Source organism: Ips typographus, linkage group LG1 (assembly GCF_016097725.1).
Source record: "Ips typographus isolate SLU linkage group LG1, UJ_Ityp_2.0, whole genome shotgun sequence".
NCBI classification, from domain to species: domain Eukaryota; kingdom Metazoa; phylum Arthropoda; class Insecta; order Coleoptera; family Curculionidae; genus Ips; species Ips typographus.
Genome location: NC_138422.1, coordinates 19,888,267 through 19,904,498, shown reverse-complemented (window position 1 = coordinate 19,904,498; position 16,232 = coordinate 19,888,267). Strand labels below are relative to the sequence as shown.

The 16,232-nt window shown below is 34.5% G+C and overlaps 2 protein-coding genes and 1 long non-coding RNA gene across 3 annotated transcripts in view; 2 read left to right on the top strand and 1 right to left on the bottom strand.

Moving 5' to 3' along the window:
* Nucleotides 1-2,895, bottom strand: part of LOC145731799 (structural maintenance of chromosomes protein 5-like) — a 39,051-nt gene extending 36,156 nt beyond the window's left edge. Inside the window, exon 1 of the mRNA XM_081983786.1 lies at nucleotides 2,490-2,895. Coding sequence (XP_081839912.1) covers nucleotides 2,490-2,677 — 188 coding nt within the window. The 5' untranslated portion in view covers nucleotides 2,678-2,895. The remainder of the gene's footprint in view (nucleotides 1-2,489) is intronic.
* LOC145732030 (uncharacterized) overlaps nucleotides 1-16,232 on the top strand; it is an 86,659-nt gene that overhangs the window by 68,230 nt on the left and 2,197 nt on the right. The gene's annotated exons all lie outside the window — the stretch shown is intronic.
* LOC145731892 (U3 small nucleolar ribonucleoprotein MPP10-like) lies at nucleotides 3,215-11,354 on the top strand. Its single transcript, XM_081983887.1, has 3 exons — nucleotides 3,215-4,174; nucleotides 4,237-4,420; nucleotides 10,456-11,354. Exons 1-3 carry the CDS (start codon nucleotides 3,589-3,591, stop codon nucleotides 11,303-11,305), a joined length of 1,620 nt encoding a protein of 539 aa, XP_081840013.1. The 5' UTR covers nucleotides 3,215-3,588; the 3' UTR covers nucleotides 11,306-11,354.

Sequence of the window (16,232 nt, the reverse complement as noted above, 5' to 3'; positions counted from 1 at the left end):
GCCCATCAAAAAATAAGTTGACATGCATTATGTTATTTTCCTGAAAAATGCTTCCTAAGGAGATTACAGCCCTCCAAAATACAGTTTAAAAAATCGGTTTCTTGTCATAACTGGAGCAATTTTTATTAAATTTAGAACAAGTACATAAATACTTATTATGTGATGTTAATGACGTTTGTCAAAATTGTCCAGTGGCGTAGATACATGGTATTCATTTTCCTATTTTCTATGCCACTTTAAGCTTCGTTTACAAGGTTAAATTTCCTATCCAATAACCTGAAAAACACTACAAAATTTGGTACAGTCTGGGAGAAAAGCGGTGTCAAAGTTTGAACTGCCAGAAACAGTTTGAAATGACAGTCAAGGACAAAATTGCCTGTTTCCACTTGGAGTAAGAAAATTACTGTTTTAAGCACATTTTTGAAATCTTCATTAAATTTCCCATCTAATAACCTTAGAAATTCTACAAAATTTGGTACAGTCAGGGACAAAATTGCCTGTAAAACTCACTTGGAGTGAGAAAATGACTGTTTTAAGCACATTTTTGGAATACTCATTAAATTTCCTATTCTATGAGCTAAAAAAACACAATATTTGGTACAGTCAAGGAAAAAAGCAATGTCAAAGTTTGAACTGACAGAATCACTGTTTGAAAAGACAGTCAGAGACAGAATCGCCAGTAAAACCCACTTGGAGTGTGAAAATTACTGTTTTAAGCACATTTTTGGAATCCTCATTAAATTTCCTAACCTATAACCTGAAAAACACTACAAAATTTGGTACAATCAGCTACAGAAAGAAAACAATTTGGCACAGATTTACCACGAACGCCAAATTCAGCGTCCTAAGTGGTCCCAACAGAAGTAGAATGGCTCAAAAGTAACAATTATGCAGACTAGAACAACACCGGAATCGATATTTGCCAGTTTTGAGACGAAAGAATACAATTCGGCACAAATTGACAACAAACGAGCCAAATTCAGCGTCCAATGTGGTCCCATCAGACTGAAGAGTAGAATAGCTTAAAAGTAACAATTGCGCAGACTGGAACAAAGCCGGAATCGATATTTGCTGGTTTTGAAACAAAAGAATACAATCTGTAAAACCCACTTAGAGTGAGAAAATGACTGTTTTCAGCACATTTTTGGAATTCTCATTAAATTTCCTATCCAATAACCTGAGAAACACTACAAAATTTAGTACAGTCAGGGAGAAAAGTGGTGTAAAAGTTTTAACTGACAGAAACACAGTTTGAAAAAACAGTCAGAGACAAAATTGCTTGTAAAATTCACTCCAACTGAAAATTACCCATCACTATTAATAAGTTAGAGATTTTGACATTTACTACGTTTACACCGGGAGGACCAAATATTTGGTCCAGGTATCAAATGACCTCACAACTACTTTGTTGACCATGTAAACACTTGGACCAAATGTTTGGACCTTGAATGCCCTAGATTAAATAAATTTTTTTTATGGTGTAAACACTTAAGTACTGGTTGGAGTACCAATTCAGGCAAAACCTTTGGTCATTCTGAAGTTTTCTATCCAGTCTTGATAATTAATATTTTTTATTTACAATTAGCTCCTAGTTTTCTGAGCTGCCTATTTTACTCCAAATACTGTTGATTGTAATTTTAATTAGGGGGGAATAAGATTATATTGACTTGTGTCCATTAACATAAGGTTTCTTAAATGCTCTTTTTGAAGAACTTTGGTTTTTTTTAGCAACTGATGCTTGTTCAATTTGCAGACAATAAGTTGACACTACTGTGGTTAAAACACTCATTTTTATTTGGTATATCCAAATAATTGAAATCCTGTAATTCACTCTCAACCAAGTTGTTGTTGTTGTTTCAGAATAGCTGTTTTCTGTCACAAACGTCAATCAAAATTTGGTCTCTCTTGGATTAAAAAGGACCTTGAAAACTTCTGTGTAAACACAGATGTACCAAAATTAATTGGTACTCAATTTGATCCTTGTACCAATTTGGTTCTCCTGGTGTAAACATGGTGATTGAGACAATTGTTTTACTGGCTCCATTTGTTTTCAAGCTCCATACAGCAAACAGATAGTTTTTTACGTCACAATGACGTAATTTGATAAAACTATAATTTAACCAAATGTCAAAATACCTACATATGTGACGTCAAAAATGCAAGTTGACCAGTTGATTTTTCAGTACTGGCACTTACATATTATGTATGTTTTCAAATAAAACTCAATAAATTCCATAAATACCTACCTTAAAGAGTGATAATAGAATTTACTCAAAAGTTGATGAAAATACTGATTTCTCTGATCTGGATGAAGTACATTTCAATAAAATATACTTTTTCTGATATTTTATCAAAATGGATTTATCAACTTTAGAGTGAATGCTCTTATCTTCTAGCTGTTTTCTTAGATATTTGCTAATCTTATAGTAAACCATAAATTTAAAAATACATACAAAATAAATGCAAAACTTGAGATTAATAAGTCATACCTGTTGCCTCTCCCAACAACTTTAGGAGTACCACCTAACCCCAAAATAATAGCAGCAACAATAGTAGATTTGCCCGTGCCATTCGGTCCAATGATCATATTTAAGTAGGGCCCCGGATACATTTCAACATAACTGTAAGTGATAAAATTCTCCACTTGTATTTTTCGAATCGCTCCTGCTTTAAACATTTTGGCGGTAACAATGGATTACTGAAACACGCCCACAGACTATCGATAACTTATGATAATTTTATGTCGACACAATTTTAATAACAAAAATAAAAATGCACTGACTATTAACAATTTGTTGATGAAGAAACAAGTAACAAAATAATGTAAAACAGGGGATCAGTTGATTAGTTTGAAGTTTGAATATTTACACCCCAAACCTCAAACAAAACAAATGTTTTTTTTAAACGTCACTTGGCTGTCACCAATGTCAAATGTGTGTGTCAAAGTTGAAGTCCGTTAGCAATGTTAGCATGTTAGCAAGTGGTTAGCATTGTTAGCAACGAGAAATAACGAAAAATTTAAAGTCTTCAAAAAGTCGTTGAGTGAAATTGGGAAGCAGAAACCTATAACAGTCGTGTGTGTAGTGAATAAGAGCTATGAGGTATGGCATGGCGCCTTGATTAAATTCCAAAAGAAAATAGCAAACAGCCGAATAGTTCTAGCCGCTAAGGACCGTAAAATAATAAAAAAGAAGAATACAAGACACAAACAAACTAACCTAACATAACCACATGACCTGCTGTGTATGTTTTTGTGCCCTAACCTATATCATCTAGAATGCTTTCAAATGAAATACTATTTGTATTTGTATTTTTAGTATAGTTTATCAGTTTTTGGTTCCTGTGTTTTTATGTAATATGGTACTACCAGTTGGCCAATTTGCACTAAGTGTTTATACTACCGAATGTTAGTTATCCTACATAAAAAGTGATTTTTAGAACAAAATCCATACTGCTATTATAAACAGAAGGTTTAGCATATTTTCCGGTTATTTATGAGAATACAAATACAAGAAGTTTTAATTACACTTAGTAGATAATATTTTTTACCAGAGCTTTTGGATATAAATATTCAGGATCAGCTCGACTATGTCAGCCCCTTTGTCCCTAAAAGGGCTAGACCCCGAAGCTCTCAAAACTTATTTAGTAGCAGACAAAATTGATGATGCCTTAACCGAAAACTTAAAGTTGAGTCTGAAAGATGCTTATGAATTTATGAAAAATGAAGAAGTCCAAAGCAACATCAAGCCACATGGTGAAGCCTTGAAAACTCTAATAATAAAGAATTTTGATCTTGAACAGATATGGCAACAAATAGAGCTGCAAAACGATGCTATTATTAATAACATTGTAGAAGATGTTAGTGAGTTGGTTGTGGCTAAAGACAAATTACTGTTTAGTTGCTTCAGTGAAGAAGTTATGAAACTTGAAAAATCAAATTCAAAGAAGCACAAGGGGCATCATAGCAGTGACTCAGATGAGTCAGATTCAAGTGAATCTGCGAATGAAATTAGTCAAAATGGCAATGGGTATAATCTGGATAATGACTCTTCAGAAGATTTAAGTAGTGAAGATGAAGATAATGATGGCAGTAATAAAGCTAGTAAACCAGACCAAATGAAATCTGTAGTTGATGATGATTTTTTTAAACTAAGCGAAATGAATGCATTTTTAGGTAAGTGAAAGTGTGTTAGTTTTTTTTTAATGTTTTTAATCAAATTTTCTCACTCTGATTAGACAAGGTGGAAAACCCCAAATCAAAAAGTAATGACTCTGATTCTGATTCTGACAATGAAAGCATTGACTTCTTTGAGAATGAAAGTGAAGATGATGATGATGAGGATCAAGCCAAAACTGCCAAGTTCAAGGATTATTTTGTTGCAAAAGATGATGAACAACCTACAAAAGGCAAAAGAAATAAGTAAGTACATTTTATTTTTATTTATTTAGATGTGTATTTAAGTGGTGCAAATGTGTAATTTTAAGTCCCTTATTTGGGGGCTTCCTTATAGTTATGGTTATTATGAGCATGGGCAGAACAGAAATGGCCATCCCTTAACTTTATTAACAATAACAGATTAAATTTTTGGTCATCAGTTTTTTTGTGAGGACTTTTGAAATTTAATTTTGTTCTTGTCAATTACTTTTACATCTGAACACAATTGAACAGAAATGTTTTAATGCAAATTATTAATTTGTATGGTTGATTTTGCTAGTAGCATATCAATTAATTTTGGTGTCAAATTTAAAGCTTTATAAAACTGTCTGAATTGTTGTTTTGATTGTTGACAGCATGCTCAAAGCATTTTATACTGTTGGCAATATCTTTAGTTAAATTTGGAAGCTTTGCAAATGGTGAAAACCAAAAACTCTTAAAACATTGTTATGTTATACATTTTTCACATGATTTAGATTGGCAGCATTCCAGTTTTATGCCAAATTCTGTCAGTTTAAACTTTGAAGTTGCTTTTTCCCCTGACTGTACCAAATCTTGTGTTTTTTCAGGTCATTGGATAGGAAATTTAATAAAGATTCCAAAAATGTGCTTAAAACAGTAATTTTTTCACTCCAATTGAGTTTTACAGTATTTACAGACAATTGTGTCCCTTTCAAATTGTGTTTCTGGCAGTTCAAACTTTGAGACCACTTTTCTCTCTGACTGTACCAAATTTTGTAGTGATTTTAATGTTATTAGATAGGAAATTTTATGAGGATTTCAAAAATGTGCTTAAAACAGTCATTTTCTCCTCGATTTTCTCACTCTAAGTGGGTTTGACAGGCGATTCTGTCTCTGACTGTCCTTTCAAACTGTGATTATATCAGTTCAAACTGATGTTGAACAACAAACAAACAAACTTTGACATGGCTTTTCTCCTTGACTGTACCAAATCTTATGTTTTTTCAGGTCATTGGATAGGAAATTGAATGAGTACTCCATAAATGTGCTTAAAACAGTTATTTTTTTACTCCAAGTGAGTTTTACAGACGATTTTGTCCCTGACTGTCTTTTGAAATTGTATTTCTGTCAGTTCAAACTATGACACCGCTTTTCTCTCTGACTATACCAAATTTTGTAGTGTTTCTAAGGCTATTGGATAGGAAATTTAATAAAGATTTCAAAAATGTGCTTAAAACAGTCATTGTTTCACTGCAAGTGAGATTTACAGGCAATTCTGACCCTGACTGTCCTTTCAAATTGTGTTTCTGGATAGAAAATTTAATGAGGATTCCAAAAATGTGCTTACAACAGTAATTTTTTTTACTCTAAGTGGTTTTTACTGGCGATTTTGTCTCTGATTGTCCTTTCAAACTGAGGTTCTGTCAGTTCAAAATTTGAAACCGCTTTTTTCCCTGACTGTAAAAATCTTGTAGTGTTTTTTCAGGTTATTGGATAGGGGATTTAAGGACAATTCCAAAAATGTGCTTAAAAAGTCATGTTTTCACTCTAAGTGAGTTTTATAGGCAATTTTATCCCTGACTGTCCTTTCAAACTGTGTTTCTGGCAGTTCAAACTTTGATACCATTTTTCTTGCTGACTATACCAAATTTTGTGGTATTTCTAAGGTTATTGGATAGGAAATTTAATAAAGATTCCAAAAATGTATTTAAAACAGTCATTTGCTTACTTCAAGTGGGTTTTACAGGCGATTTTGTCTCTGATTGTCCTTTCAAACTGTGTTTCTGGCAATTCAAACTTTGACACCGCATTTTCCCTGACTGTACCAAATCTTGTAGTGTTTTTTTCATTTTAATGGATAGGAGAGGTTTCCAAAATGTGTTTAAAATAGTCATCTTGTCACTCCAGGTGGGCTTGACAAGCAATTTTGTCTCTGACTGTTAAACTGTGAAAAGTTTTTTTGCAGTATTCGATACAAAACGTGTTTCTCTGAAATTTATGACAGTGGTCATGTGACTGCCTAGCTACATTACCCTTCAAAGTCGAAACTGTCAAAATTTGCCTAGAATTTGCAATAATTACAGTTTAATACAGATTTCTTATAGTTTTCGAAACAAGATGTATTTCTGAGATTTATGACAGTTATTTTGGCAATTGTCAGTTTGTAAATGTAAATTACAAATTGTTTAAATAATATCTTCAGATTCTCGTCATTTTTCTCATCTCAAAAACATATTATTTGTCATAATTTAAACATGAGGTAATAAAGAAAAGTGATAAAAATCTGAAAATGCTATTTTTTAGAAAAGGCTACTTGTTTTTAAAAAAGTTATAAGATTAGAAGTCATTTGGTACAAGAATCACTTTGTCAAAAAAGTTTTACTTTATTTATTTTATTATTAATACACCAAAATTTCTAAAACAATAAATAACTTACTAACTAAATTTTTCCGAATTTTATTTTGACAATATAGACAGGAAAATGATATCGTTCAAGCGAATTTCAGTTAGACCCATAAATTTACGGGGCGAATTTATTGGTAAAATTGGTAAATTTTCCTGTCACACTAAATTTTACTTTACCTGACCGGTAAATAACCGGTCACGGTAAATTTGCGCCCATCATTACTGTAAACATACATCCAGCAAAGAAAGAGAAATTGTAAATTGTTAATGCGGACATGGATCTGTTTTTTCTAGAGGATCATCAACAAGATCTGTTCTCAGAATTAAATGACTCTTTGTTTTTCTAATTTCGGTAAATCTCCAATAAAGCAAAATCATCAACTGAAAAGCAAGTATAGTAATAGCAAGCAAGTAAAAAAAGTACCTATACACTGAAAAAGTAACAAAAATAAAACAAGCACAAGAAGCGAGAATGCGGTTAGCGACAATTGCAAAATAACATTATAATATTTCTTATGTTTTGGTATAAATTTCTTTATAAACTCTATATTTTGTATTACCTGCAAGGATGCTCGTTTTCTAATTCTTTGAGTAAACTCCTCTTCATTTTCTAAGTACTTTTTTCTGCACGCCGATAATAAAGACTTTTGCGTTTATTACTTTTGGGATTTCCACTGAATTTATCAGAAAGTTCTGCTAGTGCCTTATCTTGCATCTTTTTTAGGAAATCTCTATCGTTTCTGTATCATTCAATGATAACAGTACCATTTCCAACTGGTTTACACTTCTTAATTTCAGCTGATGGGATGATTTTGTCCAGAACTGCATTTTTTGTTGCCATACTATCTTGATCTGCCTGTTTGGGTTTAATTATCAAGAAAGGAAATTTATCTTTTTTAACAACAGCAGACCAACTGTTTTTAATTGCGGTTAATGGCGGTGAATCTCCTAATTTTTTAATTATTTCACTTGTTTGCCCCTTATGTTCTTCAATTTGTCCTTCCAGGGTAACCAGTCTTGCATTTGTATTCAACTTTTCGTCCACAATGGTTGCGCCCTTATCACAGTACCAAATCAAATTTTTCCCTTCACTGATTATTGCCTTATTTCTTTAATGACACACATTGAGCATTAAAGCAATTAGAACACAATTTACAAGTAACAGAGTTTGAATTTACAACAAAATTGTCGGAGCACCGAGCACAGACGTTTGCACTCGATGCCATCTCAACCGGAATCTGTTAATGTTCATCAAAGTTTTACAATCCCCCACTTGTCCTTGTTTAACACAGTAACTAATATGCATCAGTTATATGCATCTCAGTGCATATTACTTCACTGTAGGGGTAGGGTATGTTCAATCTCTCTTTGAGCAACGGTCAATTTCCTGAGGTCGGGAAGGTGTTGTTTGCCTTAAAAACCCACATCATGTCGATAACTACCGAGGTATTTCAATTTTGTGTAGCTTTTCTAAAGTGCGTCTATAAGCGTCTCTTTTACAAGGTTTGCAACAGTCTCTCGTCATCAACATGGTTTCTATTCTGGGAGGTCATGTTTGACTAATTTGTGCTCGTTCTCCACTTATGTCTGCGACGCCATTAACAATGGAAGTCAGGTTGATGTTATTTACACCGACTTTAGCAAGGCGTTTGACCAGATTGGCCACACCCTTTTACTCCAGAAAGTTTCTGAGCAGTTTGGTTTCTCCGATAATTTGGTTTCATTGTTGAAATCTTACATCTTGGGGCGTAGGCAGTTTGTCGAGTGTGAGGGCTTTAGATCGTTGATGTTTATTCCTACTTCTGGCGTACCTCAGGGTTCTAATCTAGGCCCCTTACTTTTAACCTTTTCTTTAATAATTAATTTCTTAATTTAATCGCATCGATACTTCGGCCGATTGTGCCCTCTTGCAGGACAGCATATCCGTTCTCAGTCAGTGGTTCCTGGCTAGCCGGCTAAACCTCAACATCTGAAAATGGAACGTAGTCTCTTACTCACGATATAAAACCCTCGTACCATTTAATTATACATTGTGCGGATCCACCCTTGTCAGACTTTCCACTATAAAGGACCTGGGAGTGGTTTTTGATGCTAAATTCTCTTTTGTTCCTCACATCGAACAGGTGGCTGCCAGCGCCTCTGCCAAACTCTTTGTTTTAAGAAACTGCAAACATTTTGCTAACCAGGATACTATCAAAGTGCTGTATAATCTTATTTAAGATCAAACTTGGATTACGGTTCAATAGTGTGGTCCCCTATACCTATACAACTCCCACATTCAAACTCTTAAGTCCGTGCAAAGAAGATTCCTAAAGTATCTGATAATGTATACCCAGAAAGGGGTTTGGAGCATAACCGTATTCTTCTTAGGTTTTCAGACCTGGCTCTGTCTGTCCGTCGGAAATTGCAGTCACTCTCGTTTCTCTATATACTTACCCAGTCTAAAATTGACTGCCCATACTTGTTAGAGCGGGTATCGTTTAATATTCCTCGTATGGCGGTTAGGCATCAACCTACTTTTTTATTGGCATTTGCGAGGTCCAACATCCTATCCCAAGACCCTATACACAAAGCCTGTTACAACTATAACTGTGCAACTAGTTCAGATATTTTTTGCGACAGTCTCGCGACTCGTCTTTGTTGCACAGGTTTCGCTCGTTCTCTGGCTTTCCTCCCTAAACCCTATTGTGCACTAGCACACATCCTTTTGCACCTACCTCCCCCTACGTTTTTGTGATTGTATTGTGAAACTTCATTCTTCTTCGTCTTTTTTAGTTTTTAGTATTATCTTTCAATTTCCTGTAAGTGGGCCTTGATCTGCATTGAAGAAGGTTTGTGAAAATGGATGTCAATCCTCTTTCAGTTTTATAGTATCCTAATTTGTTCTATCAAAAAAGAGGGTTATTAGAGGCTACTATCTTTCCAGAAATTAAGCACTTTTTTAAATAATATTTTTTTACAATTTTGAGTAAAGAATACTTTATATCTTTTTTCAAATAGATTGTCTTTGGAGGGCTTAATTAACAGTCAGAGATTTCGAATAAATGACATATCAGACTAATCTGACAATGAACCAATTCACCAAATAACAAATCGACAAATAAACTTGCCTTGAAATACGGATACAACTTATTCCACAATTAATCTTTGGAATACACTTTAGTGGCTAACTAGTTATTAGCTGCTTTATAAGGCGAACCCAGAAACACCTAATCATAAACTACTATTGATATCCTTTCTTGCTTCATATTTCCATTTTATGGTCACGAAATACGTCCCTTCTGCTTATTCACACAGATTGCCTTTAAAGGTGTTAAATAACAGCCACGAATTCCAAAGGAGTGACAAATCAAACTCATCTGACAATGACAAGACTTCTTTTTGAATTTAAATCCATCAAATAAGTTTGCAATGAAATAGGGATGCAACTTATTTGACAATTAATCTTTGGAATACACTTTAGTGGCCAAATAGTTATTAGCTACTTTATAAGGTGATGGAAATACCGACCCTTTTAAAATAACAATTTTGTACTATCAAAATGTGGTTTTATTTATCATTACTTGATTGGATGGTATATTCAACATTTAATTTTTGTTTCAGATATGCAATAACCTATTCGATTATTATTATTATTATTATGACTATTTCAGGCTAATGGAACAATTGGACAAAGAGTTTAGCGGAAGTGAACTAGATAGCGACGAAGAAAAACTAGAAGCCGAGCTTAAGTCATCACTAGAGAAGCGCCAAGAAAGATTAAAGAGAAAAATAGAAGATCTAGAAGAACAGGCTGTTAGTGAGAAACCGTGGCAACTAAAAGGAGAAATCACTGCTGAAAGCAGACCACAAAATTCCTTACTAGAAGAAATCGTCGAATTCGATTTGACCTCAAGACCTGCTCCAGTAATCACTACTGAAACTTCACTGCAACTTGAAGACATCATCCGACAAAGAATCAAGGATAAAGTATTTGACAGTGTGGAGAGAAAGCTACGTCCAGTCGAAACGCCTTTAGAGTACAAAAAGAAGCTTGTATTAGACCAAGAGAAAAGCAAAGAATCCCTAGCTAAAATATATGAAAAAGAGTTTTTGGAGCAACAGGAAGCGTTAACAAAAGACAAAATGGACACTGAAGAACCGGAGCCGGAAACGCACAAAGAAGTGAAGAAACTAATGCGGAACTTATTTTCTAAGTTGGACGCTTTATCGAACTTCCACTTCACTTCCACGCCAGCAGTTCCAGAATTGAAAATTGTCAGTAATCTTCCTGCAGTAAGCATGGAAGAGGTGGCACCAGTGGCGTACAGTGATGCTGCATTACTGGCTCCTGAAGAAGTTAAAAACAAACCTAAAGGTGATGTGGTGGGGAAGAACGAACGAACCAGCACTGATAAAAAGAGGGAACGTAGGAAAAAGAAATTGAAGCAGAAGATACATAGTAAGAGGAAAGCAAAAATAGAAGAAGAACGGGCTTCTAAGAAGAAAAATAAAAAGATTTAATTTTAGTTTATTTATACTATTTTTGTTTAAAATAAAATATTATTTGGTAGTTTGATGTTTACTTCAGCCTTAACGATGCTAATTTTTCAAAAGTGGAATTGAGTTTGCATAATATTGTTACGATTTTCCCGTGGGTTTACACAAAGTCAATTTAACTCAACAATTAATCAATTTATTTACACTTCAAAACACTCCGTACAATAATTAATTCAGCTACTAAAAAACACTACTACAATTCCACAATTATTCCACTATTTAAACTTTACCGCGTTTCCAAATTCACTACTACTCTGTCTGAAACCGCTTCTTTTATATTCGCAAACCACGTTCTAGAATGATCGCAAAACGCTTCGCGATTTGCGTCGAACATCGAAGATGCTTCCAGGTGTTGCGTCCTAACTGTAGCCTACTTTAACACGCGCCCGGTCAGATATTGCGGCGCATTGATTCCATCCCGAATCGAGTGCTCGTTCAGAAGTATCGAGCATAGTAGGCCCAAACCGTAACACTGGACCCCTCGTAAAGCTGATCGTCCCGATCCGCTTCATCTAGTCCCTGGTATTTCTTGAGTCTGTCCAGATGGGTAATTTTCATCTTGCCTTTGGGGCTGCGTTGGACTCTGTACGCGACGTCGTTTAACCTTTTTACCACATTGTAAGGTCCCTCCCAGTGTCGTTGCCATCTTTGACTTATCCTTTGCTCCTCCTGGGCTGAAACATCCACACAGCATCACCTTCCTTATAATTGCCACCAGCTGGTCTGTGGTCCAGTGTCATCTTCAAACGGTCGTTGTTTGGTTTCATCTTCTCTCTCTCAAGTTCCTGAATTGTGCTGGATCCCTTCTGTAACGAACACTGTACACTGTAACGTCATACCGTTTACACCATTTCTCAACTTCCTTTCTGAAGTTAATCCAGTAAAATCGATCTCTTATTCTAGCCAAAGTTTGGTTTACTCCAAAGTGTCCTCCTCCGCGACTATCATGTAGTTCTCGCAGGACATTCTCTTTGCAGGAATTGGGCACTATTGTTTGGTAAACAAAGCGTTTCCGTCTGGACTTTCCCATTTGCGAGTAATTAAGTCATCTCGCAGTCGAAGCGAATTCCACTGCAACCAGTAACCCGTTACTGTTGGTCCATATCTGGAAATCTGTTGCCAATCCGGTTTCAAATCCTTTTCCAACCATCTTCTGATTACTTTCAAATCAGAGTCTGAGCGCTGTCCTTTTATTATGTCTTCCTTAGAAACGCTGCTCTTCATTCTTTTTGTAGCCTCTTTATCTGTCACCTTCGCGATTTGACCAATCCTCCAACCATTATGAATTTGTCCTTTCCGGTACCTTAAGTCACTATCAAAAGCTTGACGATCCTCTACATATCGCGGTAAATGTCTTTCCGGATTCTTCATTTCCTGCTCCTGGTTACGCCAGTTCTGCGGGGTCGGTAAACGAGACTGCTGTCTGCAATTCCAGCGGTAATGTCCTTTACATCCACAATTATAACACGTAATGTTTCTTTTAGCAGAGGAGTTCCGGTGATTTGTTCTGATGTCCTGATTTCGTCGGCACTCTGGGTTTGGAGAACAAAAGCGCTGTCACACGCGCCCGGCCAGATATTGCGGCGCATTGATTCCATCCCGAATCGAGTGCTCGTTCAGAAGTATCGAGCATAGTAGGCCCAAACCGTAACAATATTTTATCGAGGGTGTGAAGTCTACAGGGTGAGTCAGGTGAGTAAAACGCTCATACGTCAGTCATGAATTCTACAAAAATAATTCCCAATTTGCTATACAAGGTGTCCCGAAAGATGTGCGGAAAAAAATTACCATAAATGCTTGAGGCTTAAATATGACTTACTTTAGTTCAAAGTCGGATGATATCAGATATACAGTGTCAAAAGTGCAATTTAGTTTTAGTTTCTCCCTGGGGGTGGCTCACTTCTTTAAATCGGTTTACATATATTAAGTTTAAATAATTACCAATCTTTGCTAAATCTTGTTAAATCCTATCAAATCAATTTAAATTCGATTAAATCTTGAGAAAAATCTTTGGTTATTACCTTACATTCATAGATGGAGCTCGAGGGGTGTGACACTTCAATAATATTTGGGTCACTCACCAAATAATATTAATAATATGCAATAATCTTACTAATCTTGATAATACGACATAATCCAATAATATAGTACATAATGCAATAATACTAATAATAATCTGAATAATACGAATAATACCCCATAATATAAATAATGCAGCATAATCTTGATAATACCACATAATCCAATAATATAGTAAATAATCTGAATAATACGAATAATACGGCATAATATGAAAAATCATAAAGAGGTGAGAATTGTTGGTTATTAAGAATAAATATAAACATTTTAAACCAACTAAACCAACTGAAGATTGAAAAGTGTAGAAATAATTATGCAGGTATGTTTTTTTTGCTTGGTTATTATAAGGAGCTTTTTGCTCGGCTTGTGACAATAATAAACTGAAATTTTTTTTTTTTTTATTTATTTATTCCCTAAGTATTTTGCCAAAATGTATTTATCGCCTTTAAACTAATAATTTATGCAATTACATATTAAATTACTAGCGGGTGATTAAATAAGAAACAACATGGGTAGTATTGAGGAAATTGAAACTGATACATGTTCGAAATAAAAAAATATGACCATAAAAACCTCGATCAAAACACATTCAAAATATTGAAGTGATTGGTTCGCACATCTACGTGAAACCAGTAGTAAACTCGGATTTTGTTATGACAGCTTTATTTACTGATACCATTTTTGTATTCTAAATTATAATCTAAACAATTTTTAACTTACTCGTTTGCGCTTAAACTTTTGCGCTTTTGCAATAATATTGTATCATTAATATAATATGTAATAATCCAAATAGTAAAGAATAATCCTTAATAATACGCTAATCAAGCAATAATACGTATAATATCAGTATTATTTGGAATAATACAATAATACTGACATAATATCAATAATATTGAATAATCCATAATAATCCTTATATTACCATATAATATCAATATTATTTGGAATAATACAATAATACGAGTATAATACCAATATTATCAATAATATCGCATAATATTGAATAATCTATGATAATCCTCGTATTATATAATATGGGCCCAAATTTAAGAGAGTGTCACACCCCTCGATGGAGCTACTAAAACTATTACCGTTTTAACGGACGGTAACCACGCGGTAAGGAAAAGAAAGAAGACAGATAAAACTTCTGAAGATAATGATATGAGGTGCCATATGAAAGTTCGAGTGAAGATAATGAAACTTTTAGTGGTCTTGGAGATCAATGTGGCACACTCCAAAGCGCAAACATTGTGAGCTCAGTGATGCTAACTTTAAGTTTATTTTTTATGAACCATTGACTTAAAAGGCAATAATTCCTTCCATATATGGATAGGACTGATAAGTTTGAAAAGTTTTCTGTTTGATGTCCTTTTCCTTTAAAACTTCTTTTTCTTTACATCAAGAAACATATTAAATCTCTTTAAATACCCCTTAATTCCTTTTAAATCTCAATGAATCTGAAATGATTTTAAATCAGTGCACACAATTTTCAGAAGTGAGCCACCACCATCAGGTTTTTCCTAAATATTTTTTTTATAAGTGGCGTATTAATTCAAAAATTGGTTGGGGAGAGTTTGGAGGATAAATAATTAAAAAACTGATTTAATTTTTATTTTTAAGATTTAGAGGGCGCCACCTGTATGAACAATATGTGTAAGGTACACACATATTGTTCATAAAATTTTTGAGACACTCTGTATTTAGGAAAGTATTTATTGCGTAATTTCGCAGAAAAGGTACGTGAAGCAGAAAGGAACCGGGATATAACTCTGCGACATGTGTTTCTGCTTTTTGGCTTCATCAGGCATGTATGCTGAAGTCATAAGCAGAAACAAATGTTCAAAAAGGAGCGGACGAATTAAGGCTTCCAATCCCAGGACCGGGATTTTGGGTGATTTTGAAATCTCGGGACCTGTGTAGAGGTTCCGGGACCAGATTTGGTTCCGAAATTTAACAAAATGGCGGAAATTGGGGGCACTTTCTACAGTTATATGTGTCTATGGATAATTGTCGACCATTCCTCATGCTAGTGTCGAGTCCAAACGAGCTTTTTCAGTGGCTCAGATCGTCTCTAGAGAACAACTCTAAACACTCTAGTAGCATTATAATTTTAATTTACTCGAGAAAAAATAGGTAGGTGGGTTTTCCGAGAAGTTTTCAAATATTTGTTAATATTTTTTGCTCCTAAAAAAGGGTTGATATTATGTAATTTTATTAAAACCTTATTTTTTTGGTTAGTTTTTATATTTTGCGGGACCATCGGACCAGTTCCGGGACTTTTTTTTCAATTGAGTCCCGAATAGCTTTCTAGTCCCGGTACTTGGAAGCCCTAAGACAAATGTTACATGGTTACAATTTTCAAAAGAAGAGCGGAAGTATGTGTTTAAATGATTATGCTGGACGCTAACCTAAATTCTTTAAAAGAATGTGATAATGTGATTGTGCTAGCTAATTGCCTAAAATTTTCAAGAGAAGGGCACAAGAATGTGTTAAAAAATGATTGAGCTGGGTAAGGACCTAACATTTTCAAGGGAAGAGAAGAAGAATGTATTGAAATGGTTGAGCAGCCTTGCCCAGCGTTTTCAAGAGAATAATATAGAATAATGTTATAGAATGATTGTGCTTGCTAATTGCTTAAAATTTCTGAAAGACGAGTAGAAGAATATGTTGAAATGACGGAATTGGTTAAGTGTCCAAGATTTTCGAAAGAAGATTGGAATAATGTATTGAAATTAGTCAGCTGGCAAACTGCCCAACATTTTAAAGAAAAGAGTTCAGGGAAATGACATAATTCATGTTAACTTATTTTTTG

Excerpts from the sequence above, each read along its gene's own strand:
- LOC145731892 (XM_081983887.1), top strand. The coding sequence starts at position 3,589 with ATGTCAGCCCCTTTGTCCCTAAAAGGGCTAGACCCCGAAGCTCTCAAA. Across the intron at positions 4,175-4,236 it reads CGAAATGAATGCATTTTTAG|ACAAGGTGGAAAACCCCAAA; the intron begins GTAAGTGAAAGT and ends CACTCTGATTAG. Across the intron at positions 4,421-10,455 it reads ACAAAAGGCAAAAGAAATAA|GCTAATGGAACAATTGGACA; the intron begins GTAAGTACATTT and ends TGACTATTTCAG.